At 51.2% G+C, this 27491-nt stretch overlaps 12 protein-coding genes across 12 annotated transcripts; 9 read left to right on the forward strand and 3 right to left on the reverse strand.

Moving 5' to 3' along the window:
- Positions 1-65: 65 nt before the first annotated feature.
- On the forward strand, positions 66-2067 carry CTRU02_201620 (WD domain-containing protein; the record flags this gene model as incomplete). The annotated part of the gene is made up of 5 exons (XM_070203893.1): positions 66-729; positions 778-1181; positions 1236-1716; positions 1774-1918; positions 1968-2067. The coding sequence occupies 5 exons, from the start codon at positions 66-68 to the stop codon at positions 2065-2067; spliced, it is 1794 nt and encodes a 597-aa protein (XP_070062475.1).
- Positions 2068-3009: 942 nt separating this feature from the next.
- On the forward strand, positions 3010-4402 carry CTRU02_201621 (PLAC8 domain containing protein; the record flags this gene model as incomplete). Its single annotated transcript, XM_036729091.1, has 2 exons — positions 3010-3280; positions 3330-4402. 2 exons carry the CDS (start codon positions 3010-3012, stop codon positions 4400-4402), a joined length of 1344 nt encoding a protein of 447 aa, XP_036579242.1.
- A 1250-nt stretch (positions 4403-5652) lies between these two features.
- On the forward strand, positions 5653-5954 carry CTRU02_201622 (uncharacterized protein; the record flags this gene model as incomplete). Its single annotated transcript, XM_070203894.1, has 2 exons — positions 5653-5862; positions 5913-5954. The coding sequence occupies 2 exons, from the start codon at positions 5653-5655 to the stop codon at positions 5952-5954; spliced, it is 252 nt and encodes an 83-aa protein (XP_070062476.1).
- Positions 5955-6602: 648 nt separating this feature from the next.
- On the reverse strand, positions 6603-7391 carry CTRU02_201623 (phospholipase carboxylesterase superfamily; the record flags this gene model as incomplete). The annotated part of the gene is made up of 1 exon (XM_036729093.1): positions 6603-7391. The coding sequence occupies one exon, from the start codon at positions 7389-7391 to the stop codon at positions 6603-6605; it is 789 nt and encodes a 262-aa protein (XP_036579244.1).
- A 1291-nt stretch (positions 7392-8682) lies between these two features.
- CTRU02_201624 (uncharacterized protein) lies at positions 8683-9485 on the forward strand (the record flags this gene model as incomplete). The annotated part of the gene is made up of 2 exons (XM_036729094.1): positions 8683-9018; positions 9087-9485. 2 exons carry the CDS (start codon positions 8683-8685, stop codon positions 9483-9485), a joined length of 735 nt encoding a protein of 244 aa, XP_036579245.1.
- A 1748-nt stretch (positions 9486-11233) lies between these two features.
- CTRU02_201625 (uncharacterized protein) lies at positions 11234-11681 on the forward strand (the record flags this gene model as incomplete). Its single annotated transcript, XM_036729095.1, has 2 exons — positions 11234-11480; positions 11581-11681. 2 exons carry the CDS (start codon positions 11234-11236, stop codon positions 11679-11681), a joined length of 348 nt encoding a protein of 115 aa, XP_036579246.1.
- A 310-nt stretch (positions 11682-11991) lies between these two features.
- CTRU02_201626 (lccl domain containing protein) lies at positions 11992-13974 on the reverse strand (the record flags this gene model as incomplete). Its single annotated transcript, XM_036729096.1, has 1 exon — positions 11992-13974. One exon carries the CDS (start codon positions 13972-13974, stop codon positions 11992-11994), a length of 1983 nt encoding a protein of 660 aa, XP_036579247.1.
- Positions 13975-15721: 1747 nt separating this feature from the next.
- Positions 15722-19561, forward strand: CTRU02_201627 (nonribosomal peptide synthetase 10; the record flags this gene model as incomplete). Its single annotated transcript, XM_036729097.1, has 1 exon — positions 15722-19561. The coding sequence occupies one exon, from the start codon at positions 15722-15724 to the stop codon at positions 19559-19561; it is 3840 nt and encodes a 1279-aa protein (XP_036579248.1).
- An 836-nt stretch (positions 19562-20397) lies between these two features.
- CTRU02_201628 (tRNA-guanine transglycosylase family protein) lies at positions 20398-21926 on the forward strand (the record flags this gene model as incomplete). The annotated part of the gene is made up of 2 exons (XM_036729098.1): positions 20398-20641; positions 20698-21926. The coding sequence occupies 2 exons, from the start codon at positions 20398-20400 to the stop codon at positions 21924-21926; spliced, it is 1473 nt and encodes a 490-aa protein (XP_036579249.1).
- Positions 21927-23226: 1300 nt separating this feature from the next.
- CTRU02_201629 (methyltransferase domain-containing protein) lies at positions 23227-24490 on the forward strand (the record flags this gene model as incomplete). Its single annotated transcript, XM_070203895.1, has 6 exons — positions 23227-23302; positions 23354-23395; positions 23467-23641; positions 23756-23908; positions 23962-24381; positions 24460-24490. The coding sequence occupies 6 exons, from the start codon at positions 23227-23229 to the stop codon at positions 24488-24490; spliced, it is 897 nt and encodes a 298-aa protein (XP_070062477.1).
- Positions 24491-25622: 1132 nt separating this feature from the next.
- On the reverse strand, positions 25623-26270 carry CTRU02_201630 (nadh-ubiquinone oxidoreductase subunit; the record flags this gene model as incomplete). The annotated part of the gene is made up of 5 exons (XM_070203896.1): positions 25623-25674; positions 25735-25936; positions 26005-26089; positions 26145-26165; positions 26205-26270. The coding sequence occupies 5 exons, from the start codon at positions 26268-26270 to the stop codon at positions 25623-25625; spliced, it is 426 nt and encodes a 141-aa protein (XP_070062478.1).
- Positions 26271-26573: 303 nt separating this feature from the next.
- On the forward strand, positions 26574-27464 carry CTRU02_201631 (uncharacterized protein; the record flags this gene model as incomplete). Its single annotated transcript, XM_036729101.1, has 3 exons — positions 26574-26834; positions 26888-26959; positions 27012-27464. The coding sequence occupies 3 exons, from the start codon at positions 26574-26576 to the stop codon at positions 27462-27464; spliced, it is 786 nt and encodes a 261-aa protein (XP_036579252.1).
- Between the last annotated feature and the right edge of the window lie 27 nt (positions 27465-27491).

The raw sequence follows: 27491 nt of genomic DNA on the forward strand, positions 1-27491 counted from the left end.
CGACGTCTGTGGGCGCCAGTCGATCCGGCTCTCATCGTTCCAAACGCAGAAGAGGAGACTCCAACATGATCTCAGACGGCGATGGGCTTGCCTCGAATGGAACGCCGAGGACCTACTCCAACGGCGCCAGGGTGGACCCCCCGCTCTCCTCGTCTACGAATGGAGCTCGTAAGGCCGCTGCCATGAACGGCTCCTCCCGCTCGGACAAGGAAGCCCCGCCATCCGCACCCTCGACGTATCATGGTCATGATCGCGAGGAGGTTACGCGCATACTCATCCAGGCGCTGTCCGACATGGGATATCATGGCGCCGCCGAGAGTGTCAGCAGGGACAGCGGTTACGAACTGGAAAGCCCGACAGTCGCAGCCTTCCGCAATGCCGTCATTAACGGCGAGTGGGGTCAGGCCGAGGAGCTCCTCTTCGGAGCCGTCATGTCTGATGATCGTGGTCAGCAAGGGAACGGTTTAGTGCTGGCACCTGGATCGGACAGGAATGTTATGAGGTTTTGGTTGCGGCAGCAAAAGTTCTTGGAGCTTCTCGAGCAGCGTGACACCAGCCGAGCCCTGATGGTACTCCGCACCGAGCTCACGCCGCTCTACCAAGACACGCAGAAGCTTCACTTCTTGTCCAGTCTTCTCATGTGCCAATCTACAGAGGACTTGAAGACCAAAGCAGAATGGGATGGTGCCCACGGCCAGTCAAGGAAGGTGCTGCTGTCAGAGTTATCCAGTGCGTATGCCTCACTCGCAAGGTATTTCGAGTACTAACAGAAGACAGAATGCATATCCCCATCAGTTATGTTACCAGAAAACAGGTTGGCTGTTCTTCTGCAGCAAGTGAAACAAAGTCAAATTGACAGTTGTCTTTGGCATACCACCGCATCTTCACCGTCATTATATTCAGATCACTATTGTGAAAGAAGTCATTTCCCCACTGAGGTTGCTCTGGATTTAACAGACCTGAATGGCGAAGCTTGGCAAGTACAATTTTCACATGATGGCAAACGTCTGGCAGCGTGTGGAAGTGGAGAAACCGTCGTCATTTGGGATCTGCCGTCGTTTTCAGTTTCACAAGTCCTTCGCCCACATGCGCATGGTGTAGGCAACTTTTCATGGAGCCCCGACGACACCATGCTCGTGACTTGTTCTCAGGACAAGTTCGCTCGCTTGTGGGATACTACGGTACGTGGCCCAGCTATGTGTTGCGGATAAAGATTTCATACTAAACCTTAACAGACCGGAGAGCTGCTTGTAAAACTCGAACGTTTCGAGGAGCCAGCCAGTGGTTGCGTCTGGGCGGCGGACAGCAAAAGCTTCATCACTGGATCCTTGGACAAGCAGCACGGCTTGCGTACTTGGAGCACATCAGGAGAAATGTTGTGCGAATGGGGCAAGAAGCATAGAGTACAGGACCTCTGTGGCTCCCCTGATGGCCACTGGCTGGTAGCCGTCGACGACGTGCAGAAGATTCACGTCTACAATGCTACCAACCGTGAACTGGAATACGAGATGGAGCTAAAGGCAAGACCAACCTGTGTGAGCATCAGCGAGGACTCCCGCCATCTGCTTGTCAACAAGAAGGATGGCGAGGTGCAGCTGATCGACTTGGCGACCCGGACCTCGGTACAGAAGTTCCTGGGTCATACCGGAGGCGACTTCCTCATCAGGAGCGCATTTGGAGGTGCCAACGAGAGCTTTGTCGTCAGTGGCAGCGAGGGTAAGTTGTCTTAAACCATTTTGTAGATGTGACTAGCGAGCTAACCTTTGGACACAGATGGAAACATCCTCATTTGGCACAAAAACAGCGGTGCTGCAGTGGAAAGGCTCCAAGGACATGAACCGCGCACTAATGCCGTTAGCTGGAACCCAGAAGATCCATGTATGCTGGCGTCGTGTGGCGACGATGGAAAAGTGAAAGTGTACGTTCACTGCATCGCAGATCGCTGCCTTTGCGCTAACAACTCACAGCTGGTCGAACAAGAATCGAAGTGCGGCTATCAGATCATTACACAGCAGTGCCACAAGGAGCTCGAATGGTTGGAGAGAAGAGGAACGAACTGACGAGTAGGCGCATGCTGTCAGTTGATTGACGGTATAGAACAGAACAGGAATAAACCCCCTTCAACCAACATTTTTGCGGTGTTTTGGCGCACTGGAACGGGGATACGGAACATGTGGCTTTTTTTTCAGTGGTTAATCCATCCACGACGTTCTTGTTCCTTGAATATTGAAACCTTTAGACTTTAAGATACTCAGTAACTTTGCTAAAGCAAACCCTCAATAACATCTTATGAAATCATGGATCGTTAGTAGCACTTGAGCTGAAGAATACCCATAATAACTTTTATCAAGTTGGCAAGGAGCTAGGGAGAAGACCCTGAATGGTGGAGTTTATGTTCAGAGCATGTATGAGGATTCCATTTGCAACTGAATGTTTCAAAACAGCTTCTCAGGCAGGTTTAGCATATACGTAGTGCGGATCCCAATCGGAAATTGCACTATTTGAATTGCCGTCAACTTGAATCTTGTGGATAAGATAGTCATGGATGCACACAATACCCTTTTCGGTATGCTACCCCTCATATTATTGGTTCGGAGTCGTTCAAAAATTGAAGGGCAGCCATCCAGATGCATTGGCTTCTTGCCAATTCACTTCTCCTAATTCATATCTATGAGCCGTTGGTCTTGCCATTCCTGACTATACTCTTTCCTCGGCTTCACCAGGAAATGGCCCAGTCCTGGGAAAGGGTCAAGAACAGATGCGTCGGCAGCTACCATGCGCGCCACATGTGCATGACTATAGTTAACTTTGTCTTCAAGACCACAGCTACTGTTGCAGGCAGCCTTCCCATGACATAATTTCTTCCATCAATGTTATTGCGCTTGTAGAATACATCATCAACACTGTGGTGTCTTATCAGTAGCACCAGACGCCGTTCATTACTTAGAAATACTTGGGTCGTAACCTTCGTCATCGTCTGGAATGGCTCAAACTTCGAGCCGATCGATTATGCTTAATGGCACCCGATCAAAGAGGGCTGAGAAGTCCACCGATACAACCCCAACCGTTCTCAAACGGCATGGAATCACATCCAAGGTCCTTTCCCCAGAATGGCTGGCGGATCGCGAGTGTTACACCACTGAAAACCACTGCTGTCCTTGCTTGGTTTATGCGCATACCGCAGAGAGACTGGAAAGAATTGCGTACTTTGAAGATCCCCTCGATCCGTCTTCGCAATCTTGTAGCGGTCCTTGTTGGTCCTGCTGTCTGAGCTCCACGAGTAAGAAACTGCCTAGGGAGGTTTTGCGTTTATCAGCTAATCGATACAGTCTGCAACTGGAGAGGGCCTATTAGAGAACAACGACAGGACATTCGGGAACGATATGGTATTGCGGGAACTGACGATATGGACAACTCTGAGGCATGTTGGCACCCATTTTCAACCCTCAGGTTGAATCACGACGAGGTATACCTTCGGGAGAAGCTCTGCCGTGATCTGAAATTTCAACCCTTCGCCCCGAACCCGCCAATAGAAACGCGTCGGTTCAAGCCAGGGCCAAATAGCCCATACAGGTCGCCTCCACAGATGCAAATGCAGATGCGCAACTCTGTTCCCTATCTGCCAACAATCAACGAGTCTTCAGCGGAGACGGGGAGAAACCCGCCATCCAGTCCCGAGCCAAGTATTCGCAGCCCTGAGACAGCCACTTTGGCTACCCCAGCCAGTCCCGAGTCTTCGAAAGGGCCAGGAGTTGATGAATATTCTTCTCCTCAAGGTCCATTGCACAAGCGTAAAGATACTCCTGCAAGGTCACCAGATGTGTTACGAAGCCCAGTCCTAAAATCGCAAGATACCCGTATAGTGGCAACTAAATTTGCGGCACCCCATCGACTTAGCCACGATCCGACAGTTCCGGTGGGAGAAGAGCCACTATCTCATAACGTCTACGACGACCCTTTGTTTGGCATTGCTCAGGAAGTGCAACTTCACAGTGTTCACGACGATCCTACAATTCAAGTGGCACGTCGATTCACACCTCATCAAATCACCCTAGATCCAAAAGCGCCGATATCAGCCACAGCACCAGCTCATGGCATACATGATGATCCCACGGTCAAGGTTGCACAACAACCGGCACCACATACCGTACATGAAGATCCCCAAATCCAAGCTGTTGACCACGCTTATGACCATCGGCTCAGCCAAGACCCTATGGTTGTCGCCCAAAACCCACCAATGCCTCACAGCGTCCATGATGACGAAATAGTAGCCATTCCTGGGGCGTACCAGCCGGCTCTACACAGCTTGGTTAGGGATGTCCAGGTGCATGAAGGAGGAAAGCCCAAGCTTCATAGCGTTCAGGACGACTCCACAGTTAACGATACGAAGAGAAACCCGTAAACTCATATCGGTTGCAAGAGCTCAGTTGTAAGCACGGGCTATGATAATTCGACTTGGCATTGGTTTGAATACACGGGCCAATGCTTACTTGCCGCGGGGATGGAGGGGAACCTTGAAATGCGGCTATTGAGGTAGTTTTGAGGTAGAGATGTCAAGTGAAGGGGCACAAGCAAAAGCGCACGCACAGCACTTATCAGTCTTTATAATTATAATATCCCACCGCCGCTCCTAGAATGACTCTGTTAGAATTACCAACCAGCATTCTGTATTGACAGTCCTTGCCTGACACGTCAGGTCTGTTCCGCAATGAAAACGTGCCGGCAATGGAGTACAATAGCAGTTGCGGGATCGAATGCAGACACTCAAAGTGACTAAGGAATGTTCCATTTGATACGGCACTAGGTTGTAATTGCCAATGTCTAAACAGTTCTCGAGTCAGAAATATGCCGTCGGACAAAGCAAATTTGAAGGCCGTTAGTTGTCCGTCAAGCACCAGTGGAATTGGTGGCCTTGCCATTAGAGTGGGAAGGACAAATGAGCTTGACTGTTTCGAACTTTCTTAGTCACATTCGAGTGGAAGTGTATTACCCGGCGACTGTCAATTACTCGTCTGCAATCTATGTCAAACCCACATCCGTGATATTGATCGACTCTTAATTAGCCAGAACAGGAGTTACCAAGTTGCGGGTAGATGCTGCTTGTCAACGCCAAGACAAATGCAAAAGTTTAATTCATCGCACTTGTCAACATCGCACTTGTGAATTATACAATACACAGCTCTCTGGTTTTCTTTCTCTTTTTTTTTTTTTTTTTAATCCTTATCCAGCTTTCTGATGTTTTGTAAAATTGGGAATGGAAGATGATTTACGAGTTATCTGGGAAGAATCAAGAGTCTGATTGTGTAAAGGACAGCTCCATGAATAGGAATTTTGGCATGAGAATCACCTAGTCAGACGAACACGATCCGCTGCATGATTCGTCTCGTGTAACAACAGCCCCCTTTGGGAATATTCCCCAGAAAGGCCCCACGCCTAATCGCCGCAGTTGCTTCAGCTGGTCACTCGCCGCAAGGATAACGACTCTTGAATAATAGACATGGAGTTGTCCGCATCTACAGCCGGAGGAGCCCAACAGCATCGAAAAAGATATAAAAGTTGGCGTTATTCCTGGCTTCCAATGGGAATTTTTTCCATCATCTCATCCTGCATTATCATTCACTCTTACTCTTTACACCCCGCAAGACCTACAACATGAAGTTCACATCAGCCTTTTACGCCGCGCTCATGTTCGCAGCCGGTTCCATGGCCATTGAGTGCACCAGCACCCTGACATACTGTACGGGTGGAGCATGCCAGTGCTTCGCCGCCGGTGTTGCGGAAAGTCTCAACGACATTTGCAAGAAGAAGGGCTTTGAGCGTTCCTTGGGGCCTTCCCAGACAACTGTCGGCAACGTAAGAAGGACGACGTACATCTATTCCACGTTTTGTGATACTAACCTTGTACGTTGCAGGCTGTTCGTTGCGACCACCAGTGCTGCAGAGGCCCTGGCTAAGAAAGACGCAATTACGAGAACTCCTACACTACCTTTTCAAATCCCGGAGCGGCTGGGTTTCGTCCGGGCTTTGACGGGATGCGCAATCATACAGGAAGATAGGGAAGGATACTTCGACAAAATGGATGTTGTTTACAGCGTTGTTTTCTCTGTTTGTTTAGATTTAGTTCAACTTTTACCAACAAATACAATTGGTTACGTTCAATAGGGAAGCGCCGTGACAACCCCTTGAGCTCTAACAACGATGTCTTACAGAAGCCAGATAGTTCAACTGATCAGGTACAATAAGTGGTTGGTGGTGAAATTAACTTTATTTTAAGGCCCGCTGTCGGACCCGACAAAGGCAAAATCTAGGCACAGGCGTCGGCCGACTTTTTTTTTTGCCGTTTGCCTTTTCCGCTGTGTGGGAAAACATGGTTTAGACTGGCTGTTGAAAACCCCCACCAGTAAGGTGTTTCATCGTCTTTTTTTGTATTGCCGTCTTGTTGTCTTGCAAGACTCATTGTATGGATTGTTGGAAGATCACAATATATGCCATCCCATATCCGCCAGAACTCAAAATATCCCGGTTGAACACTTTGCCCTTGCCATTGTAGAAGTGATCTTTCAATGTAATTCCCATTATGCTTTTTTTTTTTTTAAAACTATTTACCAACCGCTTTTGAGACATTCTGCAAGAAACTTCATCAGGGGAAACATCTCCTCCCGGTCCCGGGGCATCGCAACATCCTTCCTCTTCCACCTAACTACCCTGACGTCGAGGAATTCCTCCTTCACGACGTCAAATGCGTCATCGTCAAGTTGCACCAGACAAGCCTTCGTTTTTGACTTACTGCGCGTGCTGACTGTGGGAATCATGGAGTGAGGCAATGGACCACCAATAGAAAGCACGCCCTTTAGCGTTCCCTCATCCTCGCTCCTGCTGACCTTTTGTCCCTCTGTGACATCCACCACCTTCGGGCCCAAGCGGAGCTGCGAGGCCAGACCCAGAGCTAGTGAGCCGCCCTGTCCAAAGCCAAAGAGGATGATGTCACTGAGTTCCCATCCGCAACGTCCCATCAACGTCTCCCGAATAAGCTTTTCCGTCACAAGGTTGGCTGCCTTGCTGAAGCCCGGGTCCGGAGAGAGGTCATCCGTGTCAGGGTCGAAGGTCAAGTCATCACCCCAGTGAAAGTGGCCTGCGGAGGAGGATTGTGGGGGGACGTCGGGAAGCATGGATGGTGGGAGCGGAGAGGGACCGCGGACAGAGATGGACAGGACGCCGGGGAGGGACATGGCGCGGGCGAAGGAGGCGAAGGGAGCCTCGGAATCGCCTAGGCCGTGGAATAAGATGAGGATCGCCGTCGTGGATTCTGGCGGGTTTGGGAAAGCTAGGGTCAGGGGTAGGACGGGCTGGATTGGAGTGAAGTCTTCTGCGGTTGGGATTCGCGGAGGCATGATGGGCGTATGGTCTTTTTTTTTTTTCTTTTTCCTTTTTTCTCTTTAGCGGGGATCGTGGTGTAAGCGGCAAATGAGCCGTCGGATGTCCCGGGTGCGGGAGAGTCCAGATCGTGGATCTTTGAGTAGGCGCGGGTGATTGTTTTGTGAGATGGATGTTCACTGGGTTCAAGGTAAAGCCGATGAAGTGAAGTTATCTTGAAGTGGGGGAAGGACGAGGGCGAGACGGACTTTAAACCCCCACTTTTCTCCAACAAGATTCAAGCTTCAAAACGCCATGTGCGATAGATTGCTTGGTCAATGACCACAGGGCTGATCATAGTCCACTGTACGTTTTAGCGCTCAAGAGCATGTAATATGGGTATTGCAAGCTTACAATCTATTCCAACATAAGATTTGTTTTTGTAAAGTGCTGAGGGCAGATATTCTAGACCTTCTTTTCTCCCATGCGCCTACATCGTGCGCATTGATGACGAGACCGAGACGTGGACGTCGAGTCTACGCGTCCCTTTTGCCTTACATCCTGCAATCCCATCATTCCTCAAGGTTCAAGGTGTCAAAAACATCAGTAAAACTCGTCTCAGTTTAGACTTTTTTTTACCCAGTCCTTCATGATTTTCTATCCATCCTCTGTGCCTTGAGTTGGTTGACTCAACACCGGTTCCTCACTGACTCGAGTCAACACAAACTCGTCGTCGCATCATGAGACGGCAGCCAAGACCTTCTAAAAAAGGGCAAGAGGAGGCTCAGCTTTAGCCAGTTCAAGGTAGTTCCTTGAAGCCCACCGGTACATTTACCGACTACCTGGGCCCACAACTACGCTATCTCTGCAATACCATACCGGTATGTCTGTAGTGCAGATCTGTTCGTGTTTGAATAGGCAGAGAAAATGAGTCCACGCTGAAACCGACTAACACGCCATACTTGCTCTGTCTGTCCAGTCAGGGTACGGTTTCCGTGGAAGAAGATAGCTTCCGCCGGCGGCGGTGCCGATTAACGTTTGTCTAAAGCTGTGTCAGTTAATGCCATCCATAGATTATGGTGACAGACTCACAAGCTCTTGGGGATCCATAAGACCGGTCAAAATTCCCACTCTCGACACAAGTTTCCTTTCTCTCCATCTCATATTCAATCTTAGTCTCAGTCTTATTCAACCTTCACTTTTCACAGCTGTGCTGTTTGTTTCCTTTTCTCCACCGAACCATCGTCTCTCGCTCAAGAAACATTCTAATTTAAAATTTTTTTTTTTTTTTTTTTACTTCCATTCACTTTTCTCAACTACAATTTCAAAATGAAGTTCACTGTCGTCCTCGCCACCCTTGCCGCCGTTGCCTCTGCCGCTCCCGCCAGGGATGCTACTGAGAGCAGCAGCGAGCTGCAGAAGCGCGCTGCTGTCTTCACGGCCAAGACCTTTGACGATATTTCCATCAGCGGTGGCAACGCTGGAACCGCAAAGGAGGATGCCCTTAAGAAGCTGGGCGGTCTGCCTACCGACCTCTCCAAGGTCGACAAGGCGGATCTTACTTTCCTCAACAGCGTCAACAAGATTGCCAACCAGGCCGAGCGTGGTGCTTACAACGTCAAGATTGCCGAGACGGCTCCTGGTGAAGAGGCTCTTGCTCTTCAGGTAAGCTCCTTCTCCACTTTGGAATCATAAAGGTAGCAGCAGCTGTGTCTAACACCAATTTTCAACAGCGCGCCAAGATCCAGAACAAGGTCCTCAAGCTCACTGCCACCGTCATGGGCCTGCAAGCCCAACAGGCGCAGGGCAAGAACGTGACGGCGAAGCTGACCGAGGAGACCAAGAAGCTCGAGAAGAACATCGCTGATGACCAGGCCAACGCCGGCAAGCCTGCCACTGCCCTCAAGTTCAACGCTTCCACTGATAACCCGGCCGCCTCTGAGGTCGCCAAGGATGATACTTTGGCGAAGAAGGCCGGCGATGTCGTTGACGCTTCCCTCAAGGCTACTGGCGGTGCCGGTGCTGGCGCTACTGGCAAGGGCAAGGGCAATGGCAAGGGCAAGGGAACGAAGACTGCCAACAAGGCCGTTGTTGAGGCTGAGACTGAGGCTGAGGCTGAGGACGAGGAGTAGATCCGAAGACTGGTAATCTGACGGCCTGGGGCTCCTAGAGAGCCTGCTTTTTGGCGTCCCCGAAAGAGGACCATCTTTATTTATTTGGATAGCGGAAGAACTTAATTGAACCGTTCCGTTCCTTAAGAAGACACTATTACTGCCGTTTTGTGATGATTGAAGTTTGATGATGATATCAGCAGATCTTCCATGATCGAGAGCGAGCTCGGAACATTAGCGAATAGCTTCATTCTGCGGTTTTTTGACGGAATATTAAATACTGAGAATTGGCCTTTGTGCCGCCAAAATAGCACTTGCTACTCATGGGCATTTTCACAAATCAACACCTCAGTTGAAGCCTTCCAGTAAACTTACGATAGGCAGTGATCATCGAAGAAGCCATTTCCTCATCCCTGACCATCTTGAGTTCTCGCAAAAGAATCAAAATACTCTGCGAACAACGTCTCTACTGTTGCCAGTGAAAGCCCACCAAGATGACGACTTGAAAGTTGATGAATCGGCTTACTTCACTCTTGGTGCCAAGATAAAGACAAGAAACAATCTCGCCGAATCTTTCCAAAGATGAAATGGATAATCTCAGTAAGAATAAACGGCGATCGACTCGTCCGTGTCATGTTCATCACTGCGCTGTGGTGATCATGATCGTCTAGAGCACGACCGTCCCCTGGTCATGTTGCACCATCTGTTAACTGGAAGAAGAACGCTCGGCAGATCTTTCCGGGGTTGTCTGGAAGACTCCGAGGTTTCCAGAAACACTTGTCTTTCAAATCTAGATTGCCTCAAGGCTGGGGGTGACAACCGCCGCCCCCAATCTGTCACTGGTATGAGATGTTACCGCTGGCAAGACACTCAGCCAGACCGCACCTCCCACTAACTGGCCTCTCTTGGTGTTCCACTTGACATTCGATTCTGGATGTGTTACCGTCCTGGTCTTTTGGAGAAAAAGTCCCCCCTTTCAGATCTCAAAAGAGTCTAGTCCCATCGCCCAAGTTTGGGTTCGCTCCGTGTCGAAGGTGTATCAAGTGCAACGATACCCCTGTCCATGGTTTCATCTCTCTAGACGGGTCCCCACTGACATCGTCGCATCGTCGCATCGTGTCCGCAGCTGCAACTCCTAAGTGCCAGCTAAACCTAAAAGCGTCCTTGCATTTTTTCCACCACAGAGCCGCCCCAGACCCATGTTCGTCTCATCCGGCCCCCTCCCTTTGCCTTTGGGGCTTTTGGCTTTCGATTTGGGCGCTGACAGGGCTTCGACTTTTGGGTAACGAGGTGAACCTCAGACGGTTGTGATTCAGGTTGGGACGACGCAAACCCCGCCGTCCCATGTTCAGCTATCTAGATTCCTCAAGTAACCCCCTTCGAAACTCCCTCATCCATTCTGTTGATCATAGGGATCATCTCCGATGGCCTCGGTTTCCTCGCATCGACTTGCTGACGGGCCCCCTTTTCAGCAGAGTGCGGTTCAGGGACAAGCGGAGAACGTTTGACACGTCGTGAAAGGCTATGCTTCGTAGAGCTTATATATAACCTTACTGTCGCCGCCAAAGTAGATATGCGTTCGTCAGGCTCACTCTCAAACTCAATCATCCAGTCTCTTCTGCTTCACTACCCGCCGGTCGGACACTCTCTTTATTTATTTTTTAAAAACCACTTTTCCATCTGCCCAAAGCCTGAATAAGCCGACCACGGTCTCTTCCTCATCATCAGCAACTGCACGATATACCCAATACCCTACGACTCGGTCAAAAATGAAGTTCTCCATCCAAACTGCCCTCCTGGCTATCGTGGCTGCCACCGGCGTCAGTGCCGCAGCCGTTGAGGACCCGGCCATGGCGGCCGTTCGCCGTAACACCATCCTCATGGAGCGCCAGGGTGCCAACGCCAACCGCCCTGTTCCCAACGGCGCCTGCTGCGTCGCCAACACGAGCTTGAAGCAGGATGTCTGCAACGTCAACGGCCAGACTGGCCGCTGCGTGCCCGATAGCGTGAACAACTGTAAGCCAAACTCCCCCCTCCCCCCCCCCAACTCTGCCATCTCTCACGGCTGGGTCGTGACTACACTGAAATCTTGACGGCTAATGTTTCCAAAATCTAGGCGGCGCCCGCTTGACCTGTATCGAGGACAACAGGTTGACATGCGACGCTACCCAGCAGGAGCGCGGCCGTCCTTTCTGCCGCCGCACTCCCGGCGCGTAAATTTAATTGGTCCGGGTTGCTATAATGAAGGGGTGGGGGATGCTCAGCGAGATGTAACGGCCAAGTTTACTGATTTCATTATATATTCAAAGACACCATAGTAATGAATAAACAAATCCTCGCTTATAGGCACTTGTCATGACGTTCAAGGGTAATTAATCTACGGCCGTGCGTAGCCATCACCAGGAGCCCGTCCGCTTCTAGGTTCGCATGTCCTATACGAACCACTATGCTCATTTAAAACGATCTTACTCACATTCTTCTCTCTCTCTCTCTCTCTAATTGTAAGCAGATTCATCGCACATTATCATTACCGAGGCACGCTCTCTTCGTCCTCTTCCAGACTCCGGCTTCGCACCATAGACGGACCCGGCTTCATGTCAATCCAACTACCTTCGGCGTTCCAAATACCAGCTTTGGTGAAGTCGTAGCTTTGACTGCCTTCCATGTAGCCGAAGCGGAAGTACTCGTTCAACCCGAGACTACTGTTGCGGGTCCAGACGAAATGGTTTGAAGAGACAGGACCATCATCGAAGTACGTACGGAAGCGCTCGACGTCGTTGACTAGGACGCTGATACCGTCATATCGGACTCCTGAAGGAACATTCCAAGTGAAGTTGACACTCCACATGGCCTGGGCAAGGTCAATGACGGGCGGGAGGATAGTAGGCAGTGGTGACCCATGTTGAGCATCCCCCTGTAAGGCGGCAGGCGTCTGTAAAACTGCATCGAAACCCCAACGAGCAATGCCGTTGATGAAAAGACCGACCAGAATACCCTGATAAAGGAGCGAAGGGCGTGTCTGCATACTAGTTCCTGGCAGTAAAAGCAAGGCGAGGATGTAGTGGTGGATGCGTAGGCTGAGGTCCGGGAGTATGAGACATACGATGATGGCGCCCACGAAGAGGAGATAAAGCTTGAGGTACTTGACGAGCCGGCCTTCTTGTCTAAAATACCACACCTGCTTAACGATGATGAGGAAAAGAACAATGATGATGATAGCTAATGCCGCTTTAGCACCTGGTTGCTGTTGTAGGTCGTGCGCGTTCAGTCTCTGGATTGGAATCCATCGGAAGGTGTAGTTCGTAAGCGCACCGACCCAGCATCCGCCGAGCCAGAGAATGGTCTTTTCAACCTGGGCGGTGAGACCATGAAGAGTACGCCTGATGCCCATTTTGTCGTACATGACCCACGCGCAAAACATGGCTGGGAGGAATTTTCCGGCAATGTTCGACACTAGATCAGCCACCGACCAATGGTTCGGCGGGTCTGAGGCTAATCCGACGTGCCAGAAGATACCAGTAAAGACCGAGAAGAAGAAGAGTGCTGGTGAAGCCGTGAAGAGCGAGAGGACCGTCGTGAAAACAACAGACACAGCCAGCAAGTTCCATCGTAGATCCCGAGCACGGCACTGGATGTTGGGCTCAAAGGTGAACGAGAGGGGGAAGTAGGAGTCGAAGCTGATGCTCTCGATATCATTCCGGTCGGAGCTAATGTAGTTCTGCTGTCGCCCAACAAGGCGAACAACACCACAGCCACCGTTTTCGTTGGAAACCACACCGGCATGAATCGCAGCACTGCAAAGGAACGAGTCACCACGATAGATGGGCGAGCTGGTATCGTTTGCTGGTCCGCCGATGACAAGCGATTGATATACAATCTCCTGGTCGCCGACTGCCCGCGGGTTCAAGACCATGTAGCCTTTGCAGTTGGCGGGGCATCTGAAGGGAAACCCGCTCCCATCAAAAGGGCGACAATCGGCGCCGTTGAGGCCGCATTTGTTCCCCCGACCCCAATAGGTCGCACCGCATCCGATCGGTTGCGGTGCGCCCCAACCCTCAATCTCTGTCGCGAATGTCTCGCTCCTCTTGACAAGAGCAAACGTGATGATCCAAATAGCAATATAAAGAAATACAACGCCTACGCGATGCTTGGCAGACGGCAAGTATTTCTCAACTAGCACAAGAGGAAACTCCTGGACTTGGGGAAGAATCGGCTTGATCTTGTAGTCCTGAGGGTTCGGTGGGCCCATAGACCACTTCACGGTGGCCTTCACGATGCGACGAACTGGGTATGGCACCCACTTCCAACGCTTCCATGGTCCTTCTTCCTGCATGAACCTGGGCGTCGACGGTGATGAGTCGTCGTCGACTTCGAGTTCGCGGCGGGTGGTATCCTCGAGCGGCGCATCGGGATGCTCGGTAGGGTTCGCCCGGTTTTCAGGCTCGTTTGCCTGCTGTCGCTCCATGGTACTCAAGAGCGGCTCGTTTTCAGCATGTCTTTCATTGACCATGATGCGAGAAATACGGGGGGAAGTGAGACGATATGTAGTCGCGATGAATCTGGGCCGGACGGGGCAAAGGAGCTAAGAGGCTAGAAATCCGAGGACGGCTACGCCATGACGATCAGTCAGCGATGGGAAGGCTCGGCATTACCACTGCGGTCGGGGAAGGGAGGTCATACCAAAGTGCCAAGTGCAAGACGATTGTTAGTATCAATGCGATGCAAAAAGTTGATGAGGTCTCTCAGGCATGAAACGAATGTTTCGCTGACCTCCGTCCAGCGAACGATGTCGGACACATTGGCTTCGAAACATCAGACGAAAGGACGGCACCATCAATGTATGGATGGCACAGGTGTGGCTAAGGCACAGCTTAGGTACCACATGAGTCCAGGTGATCCTGAAGCAGTTGATGCCGCGCTACCGAAGCACCTATGTTCCCTGTCTAACTGGGCAGGTGGAGTATCGATTGGCCCTTGCGTCGCGTGGCGATAGCGGGGGTGTCCAGATCCGATCAGGAGTAAGATACGTACTTACAACGCCGCTTTTACAGCACAAAAGAGACGACGCCGACAGCCGACCAGCCGAAAGCCGACTAGCGGGGTTCTGGGCGGAAGCCCAGGAGCTTGTTTGGCCACCCTTGCTTCGCCACAGTCGCCGAGCATAGTCAAGCCACAACGGCCCGATCATCATCCGAAAGCACACAATGCGAGCCGCCTCAACAACGAGCGAGTCATTTCCCATTGATAGCTCGAATTCGTGCTTGATTCTGACTTAGATTGACGATTGTAACTTACCTTATTTATCCATGCTTCAAAGGCACCCTGGCCCCCACGCGGTTAACCTTTTTTCGTCACCGACATCGCCTGTACAACATTTTTTTCTTCTTTATTTTTGCATGTGCCCAAGTCTCTCCAACAACCATCCACACTCCCCTTGACATACCCTCTACCGTACTATCAGGAACAAACCGGCCAATTGAAGCATCCTACGCCGCCTAGTTACTTAGGGTAAGTCTCGGAAGCCTGCTTTAACCCGTTTAGCGGCGTTAGGGCTCTTTTTTGTCACTGGTAGCTCCATGAACGAGCTGAACCTTGCTTTTCGCATTGCCGCTCTTTGGGTTGGACGCAGCAAACTCCCCGAATCCCTGGTTTCTTTTGCCTTCCATCCATTTTGACCCAGTTAAACCAACCGGCCAACTTGGCAACCTAGCTCCCCATTGGCCATTACCCCTCTGGAGGTGGGTTGTGGATCGGTTCTCGCCTCCCCCATACTGATAATATGATTGCTCCGTGACGGCTATCGCATTTGCATGTGCTAAGGTGGTTGGTCCCTGACTTGTTGAGGGACTTCTGGCTCGTAGGCTACGGTTAGGGGACTTGCGAAGGCCAAGCTAAGTACCTTCACACCTTCGCTGCTCCCATGTTGACTTTCACTCCTACTCCCCGACTCCCGGGATCTTCCTCTGCAACCAGGTACCTGTCATCCTCAAGGTAACTCTTAAGGTTGAGGAAAAAAGCTCTGATAACCTGGTCTCGTGACCAATTTCCTTCCCAACTCTCTGAAAGCTGTGTTACTTTTGACCAGTTCATCAAGCGTGCCAGGGTTTATCTTTTACTCCTACCACTACTGTTTTACTGCACTCACCGTCACTGGCTTTCCTAATTCTTTTCCTTTTCGCCTTTGTTGGGAGTGATTGTCAACTATCGTACCTTACTTTGATTTGGCCACTGTATTTTATTCGCCTTACTGCAGTATCATGCCCATCCTCGACATCAACAAGGACCTTGCTGCCCTTTTCGAGCAGCAGGCAAAAGCCACCCCAAATGCCGTGGCTCTCGAGGACGAGAACCGCACTCTCACCTATGCTGAGTTAGATGAAGAGACACAGACCCTTGCTGACCGCCTGCGTCGTCAGTATGGAGTTGGCCGTGACCACCTTGTTGGTGTTCTCATGAACCGGAGCGCCGACTACGTCGTTGCTTCGTTGGCTGCTCTCCGCGCAGGCGGAGCCTTCTTGGTGCTTGAGCTTGCATACCCCTCTGGGCTTCTGCGCGACGTCATCCAGGATGCAAAGCCCACTGTAGTCATCACCCAAAAAGCACACGTCGACCACATCAAGGCCGATGTGCCCATCATCGTTTATGATGAGCCCACCAAGTCAACAGTCAATGGACATGCTGACTCGGAACTCCCTCCGTTGCCCGCCAGCGATGACCTTGAGCGCCTCGCTTTTGTATCATACTCGTCTGGCACGACAGGCCAGCCAAAGGGCATCGCCAACCCTCACAGAGCAGCAGTGCTCTCATATGACCTCAGATTTGGTCTCAGCGACCTTCAACCAGGCGACCGAGTGGCCTGCAATGTATTCTTTGTCTGGGAGATGCTTCGGCCCCTTTTGCGTGGCGCCACTGTTTTCGCCATTCCAGATTGTGCCAGCTACGACCCAACGGCTCTTGTAAGCCTGCTTGAATCTCGACGCATCACAGACACTCTGATGACACCTACATTGTTGGCAACTGTCTTGTCACGTCACCCACACTTGGGCAACCGACTGACCGAGTTGCGGTCTCTCTGGCTCAATGGCGAAGTTGTCACCACTGATCTCTGCCGCAGGGCTATGAAGGCACTGCCCAACACTAGACTGCTCAATGTGTACAGTGCCAGTGAGACTCACGAAATTGCTGCTGGCGATATCGGTACCTTCATTGACTTTGAGGCCCGCGTCTGTCCTGTGGGGCCCCCAATGGACCCGGAGCATATTTACATCATGGATGAAGATGGCAACAGAGTCGGTAACAACGTTAGTGGTGAGCTTTACGTTGGTGGCGATCTCCTTGCGCGCGGATACCTTAACTTGCCCGAGACAACGGCCAAGGCCTTCCACCCGGATCCCTTCGACAAAAAAGAAGGAGCCCGCATGTACCGGACAGGGGATCTCGCACGTGTGCTTCCCAATGGATTGTTGGAGATTACTGGCAGAGCGGGTGGTATGATCAAGACCCGCGGTTACACTGTCCAACCTGGTGCGGTTGAGAACGCCGTTGTTAAGCACTTGGCCGTGCGCGATTGTGCAGTCACATCTCACGGGGACGGTCTTGAGAGACAGCTGGTAGCCTATGTTGTGCGCGACAACGAAGACAAGAGGGACCGGGCCGACATTGTTATCGATGAGTCTGGATACAGCCCTGCGGCTAGGCGTGTCCTTTCGGAGCATTTGGCCCTTTACATGATCCCAACGTTCTGGGTTGAACTGGAGGAACTCCCTACGCATGGAGTTTCTGGTAAGGTCGACCTCAAAGCTCTGCCCCCTCCCCCTACTCCCAAGGCTGCGATCAACGGCGAGAAGGAGCAGAACACCAAGGTCAAGCTTGAGACTGTCAAGAAGCTTTGGGCAGCTTCCCTCAACATGCCCGTCAGTGCTATCACAGAGGAGCATGACTTCTTTGATATCGGCGGCCACTCTCTAGTCCTCGCGGATCTCGCAAACCGATTCACGAAAGAGTTTGGATTTCCGGTTCCGCTAGCCCCGCTTGCTGGCTCTCCGACTCTGGAAGGTCACCTGAAGGCCATTCGGGATGCTCGCGATGGACACACTGCTGCGGTTCAAGCCGACCTTCCTGCCGTTCTTCGGGCAGATTGCATTCTCCCTGAAGATATCAAGTCCAACGGCACTCCTATGCGCAAACTGAACGATGCTGACACTGTACTCCTCACTGGTGCAACTGGTTACCTCGGAGCTTTCCTCCTCAAGCAGCTTGTTGAGACCACCGCAGCACATATCATCTGCCTCGTCCGCTTCACAGACCCGACGGAAGAATCTGCACCCGCAGGCATGGCGAGAATCCGAAAGAATCTTATTGATCTCGGTATCTGGGACGACTCTATGCTTGATAGAATGGAGATCCTGCCTGGAAACCTGTCCCGAGAGCATCTTGGTCTTTCCCCTGAGACCTATGACGAGGTTGTGTCTCGGATTGAAGTCATTATCCACGCCGCTGCAACTGTCAACCTGGTGTACCCCTACGCGGCGCTGAGAAGCCCCAACGTTGGAGGCACTAGAGAGATTCTGCGCATGGCGTCAAAGAGCGGCGCCACGCTTCACCACGTGTCTACCAACGGTGTTCTGACCCCGTCTGTGGCAGGATGGACAGAAGATGCCATGGTTGACATTGATGACGTCCCTGAAAAGCTGATTGACGGATATGGACAAACGAAGTGGGTGGCCGAGAAACTCGTTTACGAGGCCGCTCGACGTGGTATGCCGTGCAAGGTCTACCGTCCGGGTACTATCAGTGGTCACAGCAAGACTGGTTCAACCAACGCCTGGGATCTTCTCAACGCCTTGATTGTGGAGTCTCTGCAGCTTAAGACGGCGCCGGCTATTGACAACTGGTTCGCAGAGATGACGCCCGTTGACTTTGTGAGCGCGGCTATTACGACGCTGGCGAACCATCACGACCCGAACCAGCTGGTGTACCACCTTGGCGACCCCAACCCGATTTCCGCCAGCTATATCTTTGACAGTTTGACCGAGCTTGGATACTCGACGACCAAGATCCCTTGGGATGATTGGGTTGAGCTCTGGACGAAGAAGAGAGGATTCGGCACGGCTGGTGACGTGCCCTTCACTGTTGACATTCTCCGTGGCGGTATGCCTACCGCAGAGACGCTGCAGGCCGTCACTGTCCTAAAGGACGATGCCACAGCACCCGTTCTTGCAAAGTACAGGCTGGATCGCCCCAAGATTGATACACACTTGCTCGAGACATACACGCGCCACTTCTACGCCAGAGGCTGGCTTTCGCGACCGCCGCGTCGGGCCAACGTCAATGGCGCAACGTCCCGCGTCAACAAGGGCCGCCTGGCCGGTAAAGTTGCTGTTGTCACTGGTGCCTCATCGGGTATTGGAGCAGCTGTTGCTGCTGGTCTCGCTAAGGAAGGTGCCCATGTTGCCCTCGCAGCCAGACGTACGGAGGCTTTGGAGGGCGTCAAGGCCAAGCTCGCAGGCACAGGAGGCAAAGTCCTCATTCACAAAACCGATGTCACTAAGAAGGAGGACGTTGAGTCACTCATGCAAACAGCTACTGAGAAGCTTGGACCGGTCGACATTCTTGTCAGCTGTGCTGGTGTCATGTATTTCACCATGATGGCCAACAACCATACTGAGGAGTGGGAGCGTACGGTCGATGTCAACTGCAAGGGTCTCTTGCATTGTCTTTCCTCTACTGTTCCCGGCATGCTCGGCCGTGGAAAGGGCCACATCGTAGCTATCTCATCCGATGCCGGTCGCAAGGTTTTCCCCGGCTTGGGCGTGTACTCTGCCAGTAAGTTCTTCGTCGAGGCGACATTGCAGAGCTTGCGCTTGGAGACGGCAGGAACTGGTCTTCGCGTCACGGCAATCCAACCTGGCAATGTTGCCACCGATCTTCTGAGCATGTCCACAGACGCCGAGGCCCTTAAGAAGTATGGCGAGCCTTCGGGAGCCAAGGTTCTGGACGCCGAGGATGTTGCTTCCTCGATTGTGTACGCCGTCTGCCAACCGGAGCATGTGGCTGTCAACGAGGTTCTTATTGAACCACGGGACGAGCCCATTTAATGAATTTCAATTATGCAAAATTTACGATGGGGAATGCGATGGAATACATGGCATGTATATCTTGCAGATTGGTTTTAAGCATCTAGGGATATTGTGTGGATGCCCACTTATCTGCTCTTAGACGGAAGCATAGCTAGAGTAAATCCGATGAATTAGATAATAGAATAAAAACCTTGAGGTTTAAGCATTATTGAGTTTGATGTTCGGACGCACCATTCATGCCAGGATACGTCAGTCAAACGTCAAGGCGTTCATGGCATCCGAGCCGTCTAAGCGGCTATGGTCTGAACACCGATGAATATGCCAAAGGGATTTAAAGCAGCAGGGAAACTAGACCCAGTTCATCCTAAGCAGACATTAAATCCGCCCTTAGGCGTGAGTCAATTACTTTCTCCCTGCATAACGCCATGATTGGTTGAAGCTTTGCCGTTGCACTTCCCTTGCCCCTGCAGCAGCTCTTCGCCCGGATCCGCCCCGAGCCTTTCCCCCCCATCGGGGCCCCGCCGCCGCCGCCTCCGAAGCCCACAGCATCAAGGAAGCTAAGCCACAGCCACCTAGCCTCACCCTTGACACCATGTGTGGCTTGAAGCTGGTGTGTGGCTGCCGTTTCTGTTTTCACTGGCGTTTGCGCTAGAAACATCTCAGCTAATGATTCAGTGAAACCACGGATACTGGCGATAAATCGGAGGACCTAATCGCTGGAGGGTTAATTTACGAAGGCCTACTCGAATTCGGCAAATAGGCTCTGTAAGGCCCTTACATAGGTCTGCCAGACCAGGTGCTATAAGGCACTCAGGATTGACTCACAAGCTAAGGAGAGTTGGTGATGTGCCAAGATGACTGATGCTGGAACGACCAACGGGGCGAGCACTCAGGACGGTATGATATTCGAGATTATCAAAAAATCTGCCGATGGCGTGGCAGCAGCCCGCCTGGGAAGGCTATCTCTCCCCAAGCGGAAACCTTTCGAGACCCCGAATTACATGGCCACGGGGTCACGAGGTGTCATCCCTCACATCACACCAGACAACTTGACGAAATACACTTCTTTTGGCGCAGCTTATATGGCTCTTGAGGATTGTAAGTCTACAATACCTGGCTTTCTGATGTGCACGCGAAACTGACTGAACAAAAAGTCGTCGAAAAGAAGAACCCCGCGGTACTTTCAGTGCCATCATCAGACAAGAGACCGCTTCACGCCTTCACTTGTTTACCGGATAACATCGCAACAGTTCTCGCCCCTAGAAGAAACCCAGCCATAAAGACCCCTGTCGGGAATGGTGCTAAGTTTATCGCCATCTTCACCTCGACTGGCTTCCGGAACCTCACTACGGATGAGTACTCCTCTGCCGTCGAAGCGCTGAGACCCGATATCGCCATCGGTCCTGCCGACCTGTTCCACACTAGCATGATGCCGCCCTCGAAGAAGCTCGTCCGCATGGCTGAGAGGACCGAGGAGTGGACTGACGGCTTCCTAAGCCCCAAGAGACAGGAAGCCCTCAAGGAGGCCGGAGTGTCAGTCTTTGCTCCTGTTCTGGCAGTGCCATACCCAATCCAGTGGGAACATCTCAGCCATCTTGCCAATGACATCATCGAATCTCTCTCAGGACTGGCAATCTACGACGTGGACTTGTTGCCCGATATCGAGGAGAATTACAAACCTCTGGTCCCTCTGCCCCGTCTATCCATGCATATACCGGAAACCCCGCAAGCTATTCTCCGCCAGGTATCTCTTGGAGTAGACGTTTGCACAGTCCCTTTCCTCAACAACATATCAGATGCCGGCGTGGCGCTGACATTTACATTCCCACCGAAAGACGGCGACATCCAGCCCCTAGGCGTCGACATGTGGCTCCCCGACCACGAGACCGCCATCAAGCCCCTGGCGGAGGGCTGCCAATGCTACGCTTGCACAACCCATCACCGGGCCTTTGTCCACCATCTCCTGAACGCGAAGGAGATGCTCGGCTGGACTTTACTGCAGATTCACAACCATCAGGTCATGACAGACTTCTTCGCCGGCATCCGATCGGCCCTACAGACAGGCGCGGACAAGTTTGAGGAGTTATCGAACCAATTTGTCGCGGTGTATGAGTCGGAGCTGCCTCAAGGCACGGGAACGAGGCCGAGAGCACGCGGTTACCATTTCAAAGGCGAGGCGAATCCTACCAGGATAAACCCGCCTGCGTGGGAGAACTTTTGCGAGACCAGTCCCGAGGCTGTTGGCGCGGCAGTTGCAGATGAGGCAAAGGGAATGACGGAGGAAGTGGTCGAGACGCCACTGGTGCCGGATGTCAACTCACTAACGCTTCAGGAGAAGGGTTTCGCTGAGGTGGCTAGCGAGAAGACCAAGTCTGAGCAATAAGAAAAAAGAAAACCGTTGACACCTCGCCCCTGTTAAACGTGCAATGCTTGAAGGTGTTGTCAATTCCCAGCACAGTGCGTCTGCGTTGAAAGATTTAGGTGTTTCGGACAATGGCCCGGTTTGCTTCTCATTTGTTTGATGTCTAAGGACCTAAATTTGCAGAGCAAGATAACGCGATGGCAGAAAAGAAATATCAGTGGTTTCACTTCCCAGGGCTCATCCCATACCACTAACCTTTTGCTGGAAAAGCTGGAGAGATTTAACCTCCGTCTCCCCGAAGAGTACCCACCACTGTGAATGTTTGCTGTAGGTTGCATTTTACGAATCAATGAGCTCCTTCCAATTATGTATGATGTTCTTACAGGCCCCTGCATTACGCCCAAGCAGTCATTAAGATCCAGGTGGCCACCCATGCTTGGGCTGTTGGCTGGCTACTACAGAGGGAAACACACCATCTGGAAATACAATTATACCAGCCATTTGACAGTTCCCACCGTCCGCTCGATGCCTCAATATGGAGATGATCAACGTAGTAAACCAGAAACATTGACATAGAGACTGGCTATCTTCAAGTGGTATGACTACGTCTATTAGGGCCGAGTTAAAGAAACTCAGAGGGGATAATGAACCAACAACACTTTCGACCACCCCATGCAACGGAGCACTTCCCCGGTCTCGGCTAAGTTCATCTGAACGCATCTAACCAATGGAACCGATGCAAGCCTTTTCACCGGTGGTTTTCTCGTATCATGGCCCTTTTCCGCTCAAATACGCGCCGGGCACTGCATTCCTCTTTGGAAGCTGCAACTTATTGTTTGCATGTTGCTGCAGATTGTTTGTTTGGCACCAACATGCATAACTGTCTTCAGCCAAGAAGAGGGGTAGGCGATTTCCCATTCCGACCAGATAAATAGAGAGCGTAATGGTCACATTTCTGTCGAGCTCGGAGCTGTCATTAAACTTGAGACCATTTGAGTAAAGCGAAGGCATAACCGCAACAGTTCAAAATGTCCGCCGCTGTTAACACGCCGGCTGCTCCCCCGAATGCAGTGCCTGACGTTCAGAATGTCGAGGGAACCCACCTTGTCGTAGACGATGAGCAAGTACGTTGGATTTGTCACGAGTCAACATGAACATGGGTGTTTGTGGCAGCCAACCTGTCTAACCAGTACCATAGGCCACTGATGATTCCGCAACGGACATTGGGAGCGTGAGTCCAAACCATTTCATGTGGCATGATATTGGCATGCCAAAAGAAAAAAATTCAAGCTGAACCCTTCGGCAGAGTGTCGTGTCGTCAATGACCAGCCTCTCCAGCTCGATCTACAATCATCGTCTTGAGAATGGTCGAACATACCATCGGTACAAGGAGGGCAGTAAGGAAGCTCGTTCAGCATCTCCTTAATGAGAAGTACTGACGGAAACAGAATACCAGTATCCCAATGATGAGAGGGAGAATGACAGACTCGGTAAGGCTAGACTCTGTCATAGTCCATTTCCAAAGTAGCTCACAACTCTTTGGGCTAACACTTCAATCAAGACCTTCAACATGAACTGTGTCTCATCACTTTAGATCACAAGCTTGGCCTAGCACCTCCGAATGAGGAAGACTCCAAAGTGAAGCGTGTTCTAGATTTGGGTACAGGAACCGGACTTTGGGCTATAGAGTTTGGGGAAACACATCCTGATGCAGAGGTATGTCGCAACACCGTCACATAATTGAATAAGAAACCATGTACTGATTTTGCAGGTTATTGGCGTTGATCTAACTCCTCCGACGGCAGCGTAAGCGATAGGCTTGTTCCGTGAACCATACCACTCCGTGGCTGACTATCTATTCCCAGAGTTCCTCCCAATGTGGTTTTTGAGGTCGATGACATCGAGGAGCCTTGGACCTACAGCCAACCGTTCGACTACATACACAGTCGCCTGATGACATCAAGTATTTCGCAGTGGAAACCTTACCTCCAGAAGTGCTTCAAGTAGGTCCTGTAATATTCTCTGCCTGAATGTATTAATTAATGATACATCGCAGCAATCTCACGCCTGGTGGGTATTTTGAGTTGTTCGAATCTGGATCTGGACTTCGAGCAGATGACGATACGCTCAAGGAGGACTCGGTGATCGTTACAAGCGGAAAGCTCTTCAATGAAGCACTTGCAAAACTAGGACGACCATTCCAGGAGATCCCAGAACTCGTCGACATCATGAATGAAATTGGGTTTGTCGACATTGTTGTGACCAAGTACAAATGGCCGATGAACCAGTGGCCCAAGGACCCGACGCACAAGCTCATCGGTGCATGGTCGCTTCAGAATAACCTCGATGGTATTGAGGGCTGGTTCATGGCTGGATTCACCCGCGCACTCGGTTGGAAGAAGGAAGAAGTTCAGGTCCTCCTCGTTGACCTTCGCAAGGAACTAAAGGACACAAGTATCCACGCCTACATGCCTATGTAAGTTGCCTTCCGGTGGCGTTTCATTCTCCGCCGTCTTCATTTTCTTTCTTACGGTGCTCAACTAACAATACAAAGTTATGCTATCTATGGAAGAAAGCCAGAATAAAGGCAGCTATCTAGCAGCGGAATAGGGTCCTAGACCAACATACTAGTGGAAGCACTAAGCTTGTAAAAGACCTGCATATGGAGTTACCTAAACAAATAGTCATAGCAAGTGTCCTTAATCATATATCAAACATACAGAGAGCTAGCCAACCCAGGAACGTCTTCGGGTAGGAATGTCACCTAAGTATCCTCATTAGAGCGTGATTGTCAGAGTAGCAAAAGTCAATAGTTGCATTACAAATGCGTTACTTGTGAAACAAATGAACAGACCGCCCTAATACCCCCTCCCCTTTCTTGGATGAGTGAGGTATCCTAGCTATCGAGGGCAAAAATACGTCGTTGATGAGAATGTTGCCCTTGGACCCTTGACCCCAGGTGTTATCCAGTCTTACCCGCACACTGCTCGCGCGTTGTAAGAAGGGTGTTAACCAAAAGCCTCGCCTCGTACCGTGAAACCTCACCCAAAAGGCAAACTTTTCTCAAACACGTTAAGGCAGCAATGGCCTGGCATACTTTACAATTGATGCGACTCAGCCTGCTTGATGTAGATGTTTGCCGTGCTCGGCTTTGTTCTTCTCCCACAGAGTTACTTCACTCCCCGCTGTTCGGGACCCAATTTAGGTATGTGATAGAAATGCGACACGCCAGAGGGGGTAATAGGTAAGGTAATCGAGAAGGGTCGAGACTGGTAGTTCAAAGGCAGAAAAAGTCCTCACAGCAAATGATTTTGATCAGTAAGGCTCCGTTGAAAGGTGACCGGGCCTTCAGATCGTAGGTAAAAGGGCGTTGTTCCGTAATTCAAATCAAAGCAAATGAACCGGCTTAACTAACACCCCAGGTGATCCCCAATGGCACCCGAGTCCAATCAGCTAATATCAAAGGCACTGCTTTCAATACGCCTCGTTATCTCAGCATGATCAACCATCGTATCTGTCTTGTACGAAAAGCTTATATCCTTAGCAACAGCTAGAACAGACCGAGAGGAGTTGACACAGACAAGCCTCACCAAGCCTGCATCTAACCGAATGCGGGCTCGAGCAAAGTAACACAGATTGACGTTATAACAAAGTAAAAACCCTGGAATTGTGTCGAGCGATATTGGCATATATACAATCATCCCACCCTTTCAGCGCTCATTGCCTCTCAACAGCCTTGGGCTCCCAGCTGTAGATCTTTGGCTTCGTCCTGTACGCCCATTATTAGCATCCAATCTACTACTCTTGTTACGGGATGGCTATCACTTACGTGTTGTAAGTCTTGAACGCTCCCCTGGTAGCCGTCAAATTGGGAAGAACCTCCGTGCGCTCCCACTTGCGCGTCTTGGTCTGGAGGAGGGCATCCTCGGTGGGGGGCTTGTCGACCATGAATGCCTGCCACGCGTGCCAGCCAGGCTCAACCTGAGCAGAGTCATAGTCGTGCTTCTTAAAGTCCACCCATCGCGTGCGCACTATCAGTTCCTTCGTCAGCCTTTGTCCATATTTCGGTCTTGCAGTGCGACTGCTGGGGTGTCCATACGGGGAAGTTCGTCGTTGTTCTCGTAGAACTTGTTGCCGGCCTTATCCTCGCCAACGAAGCGACCGTACTTGGTATCACCAATGTACTAATTCGAAGTGTTAGAGGGGTCTTTTGGCGTTCGGAATTCGGGGGCAAAGTACCAAAAGCTGGCGGAAGTAGTTCTGTACAGAAAGTTAGCACCGGCATAGGCAGCGACTGAAGACGTAGATGCATACCTTAATTCCAACCTTACGCAGGTTGCTGATCGTTCTCGGGAGGGTCGACATGGTGGCGGCTGGTCAATTGACCTCGAGAAACTGTGCTGTCGACGACGATGATTGACGACTTGACGTTTGGGAAGGTTGAACGATGAATGTACCCAGTGGAGCTCCAGATTACATAACCAAGAAGCCGATTGGTTATGAACTCCCTGGCCGCTCCCGGCAAATCCCGCGGCCAATGACGGAGCTTCATGCAGGAACCCTGGTTTCTAGAATGTCGAAGCTCGATTTCTTAGGATAGATTTATTCTTGAGAGAGTAGTTCCAGATACCAGACAAAGGCGGGTTCTCCTCGGCCAATTGATACGCCATGATTGTGCGCGGCGTATCGCGGTGCTCTTCGAAGCTCAAGGTTCCCTTTGCCCAAACGAACGTCAGCCGGACCCGACCGCAATGTCGACGATTCGCGATGCCCGCCGCCGGTGCACCAACGGCCTCGAGTTCCGGTAGCGCAGCTGGTATGCTCGCGCCGTTTGCAAGCGAGTTGGATAAGATTGCGCCATCCTTTAGCATTAATGGCTCTCAGATCAGAATCATAAAGACACCAGCCGATTTCTACGAAACGCTAAAGGTACTCGTTGTAACGAAGGGTGTCTAGTTTGGAGAAGACTAATCCGGGTGCAGGACCGGATACGCAACGCGAAGGAAAGAATCTTCTTGTCAACTTTGTATATCGGAAAGACGGAGAAAGAGCTGGTGAGATGGCCTGATTGCATGTTGGCTAAGGCGACCAGCTGATAGAGTCCAGATCGCTACGTTGCACGAAGCCCTGCGAAACAACCCCGAGCTTAAATTGAGCATCCTCACGGATGCGCTGCGAGGTACCAGAGAAGAGCCAAACCCGTCCTGCGCTTCTCTCCTTGCGCCTCTGGTATCGGAGTTCGGCCCAGATAGAGTTGAGATCCGGATGTACCACACACCTAACTTGACCGGAGTGAGGAAGAAGTACATCCCCAAGCGCATTAATGAAGGATGGGGCCTGCAGCACATGAAGCTATATGGCATTGACGATGAGATTATTCTCTCTGGGTATGACTTGGACCCTCAAATGCGGATTAACGCTAACGGGCGTATAGAGCAAATCTGTCCAATGATTATTTTACAAACCGCCAGGATCGCTACCATATCTTTTCCTCAAAGGAGGTCACCGAGTACTTTTGGAACATCTACCGAGGGGTCTCTTCCTTCAGCTTTCTCGTAGAACCATCTAAAGAACCTGCTGGATTCG

Source organism: Colletotrichum truncatum (genome assembly GCF_014235925.2).
Source record: "Colletotrichum truncatum strain CMES1059 chromosome Unknown Contig_0001, whole genome shotgun sequence".
Taxonomy (NCBI): Eukaryota; Fungi; Ascomycota; class Sordariomycetes; order Glomerellales; family Glomerellaceae; genus Colletotrichum; species Colletotrichum truncatum.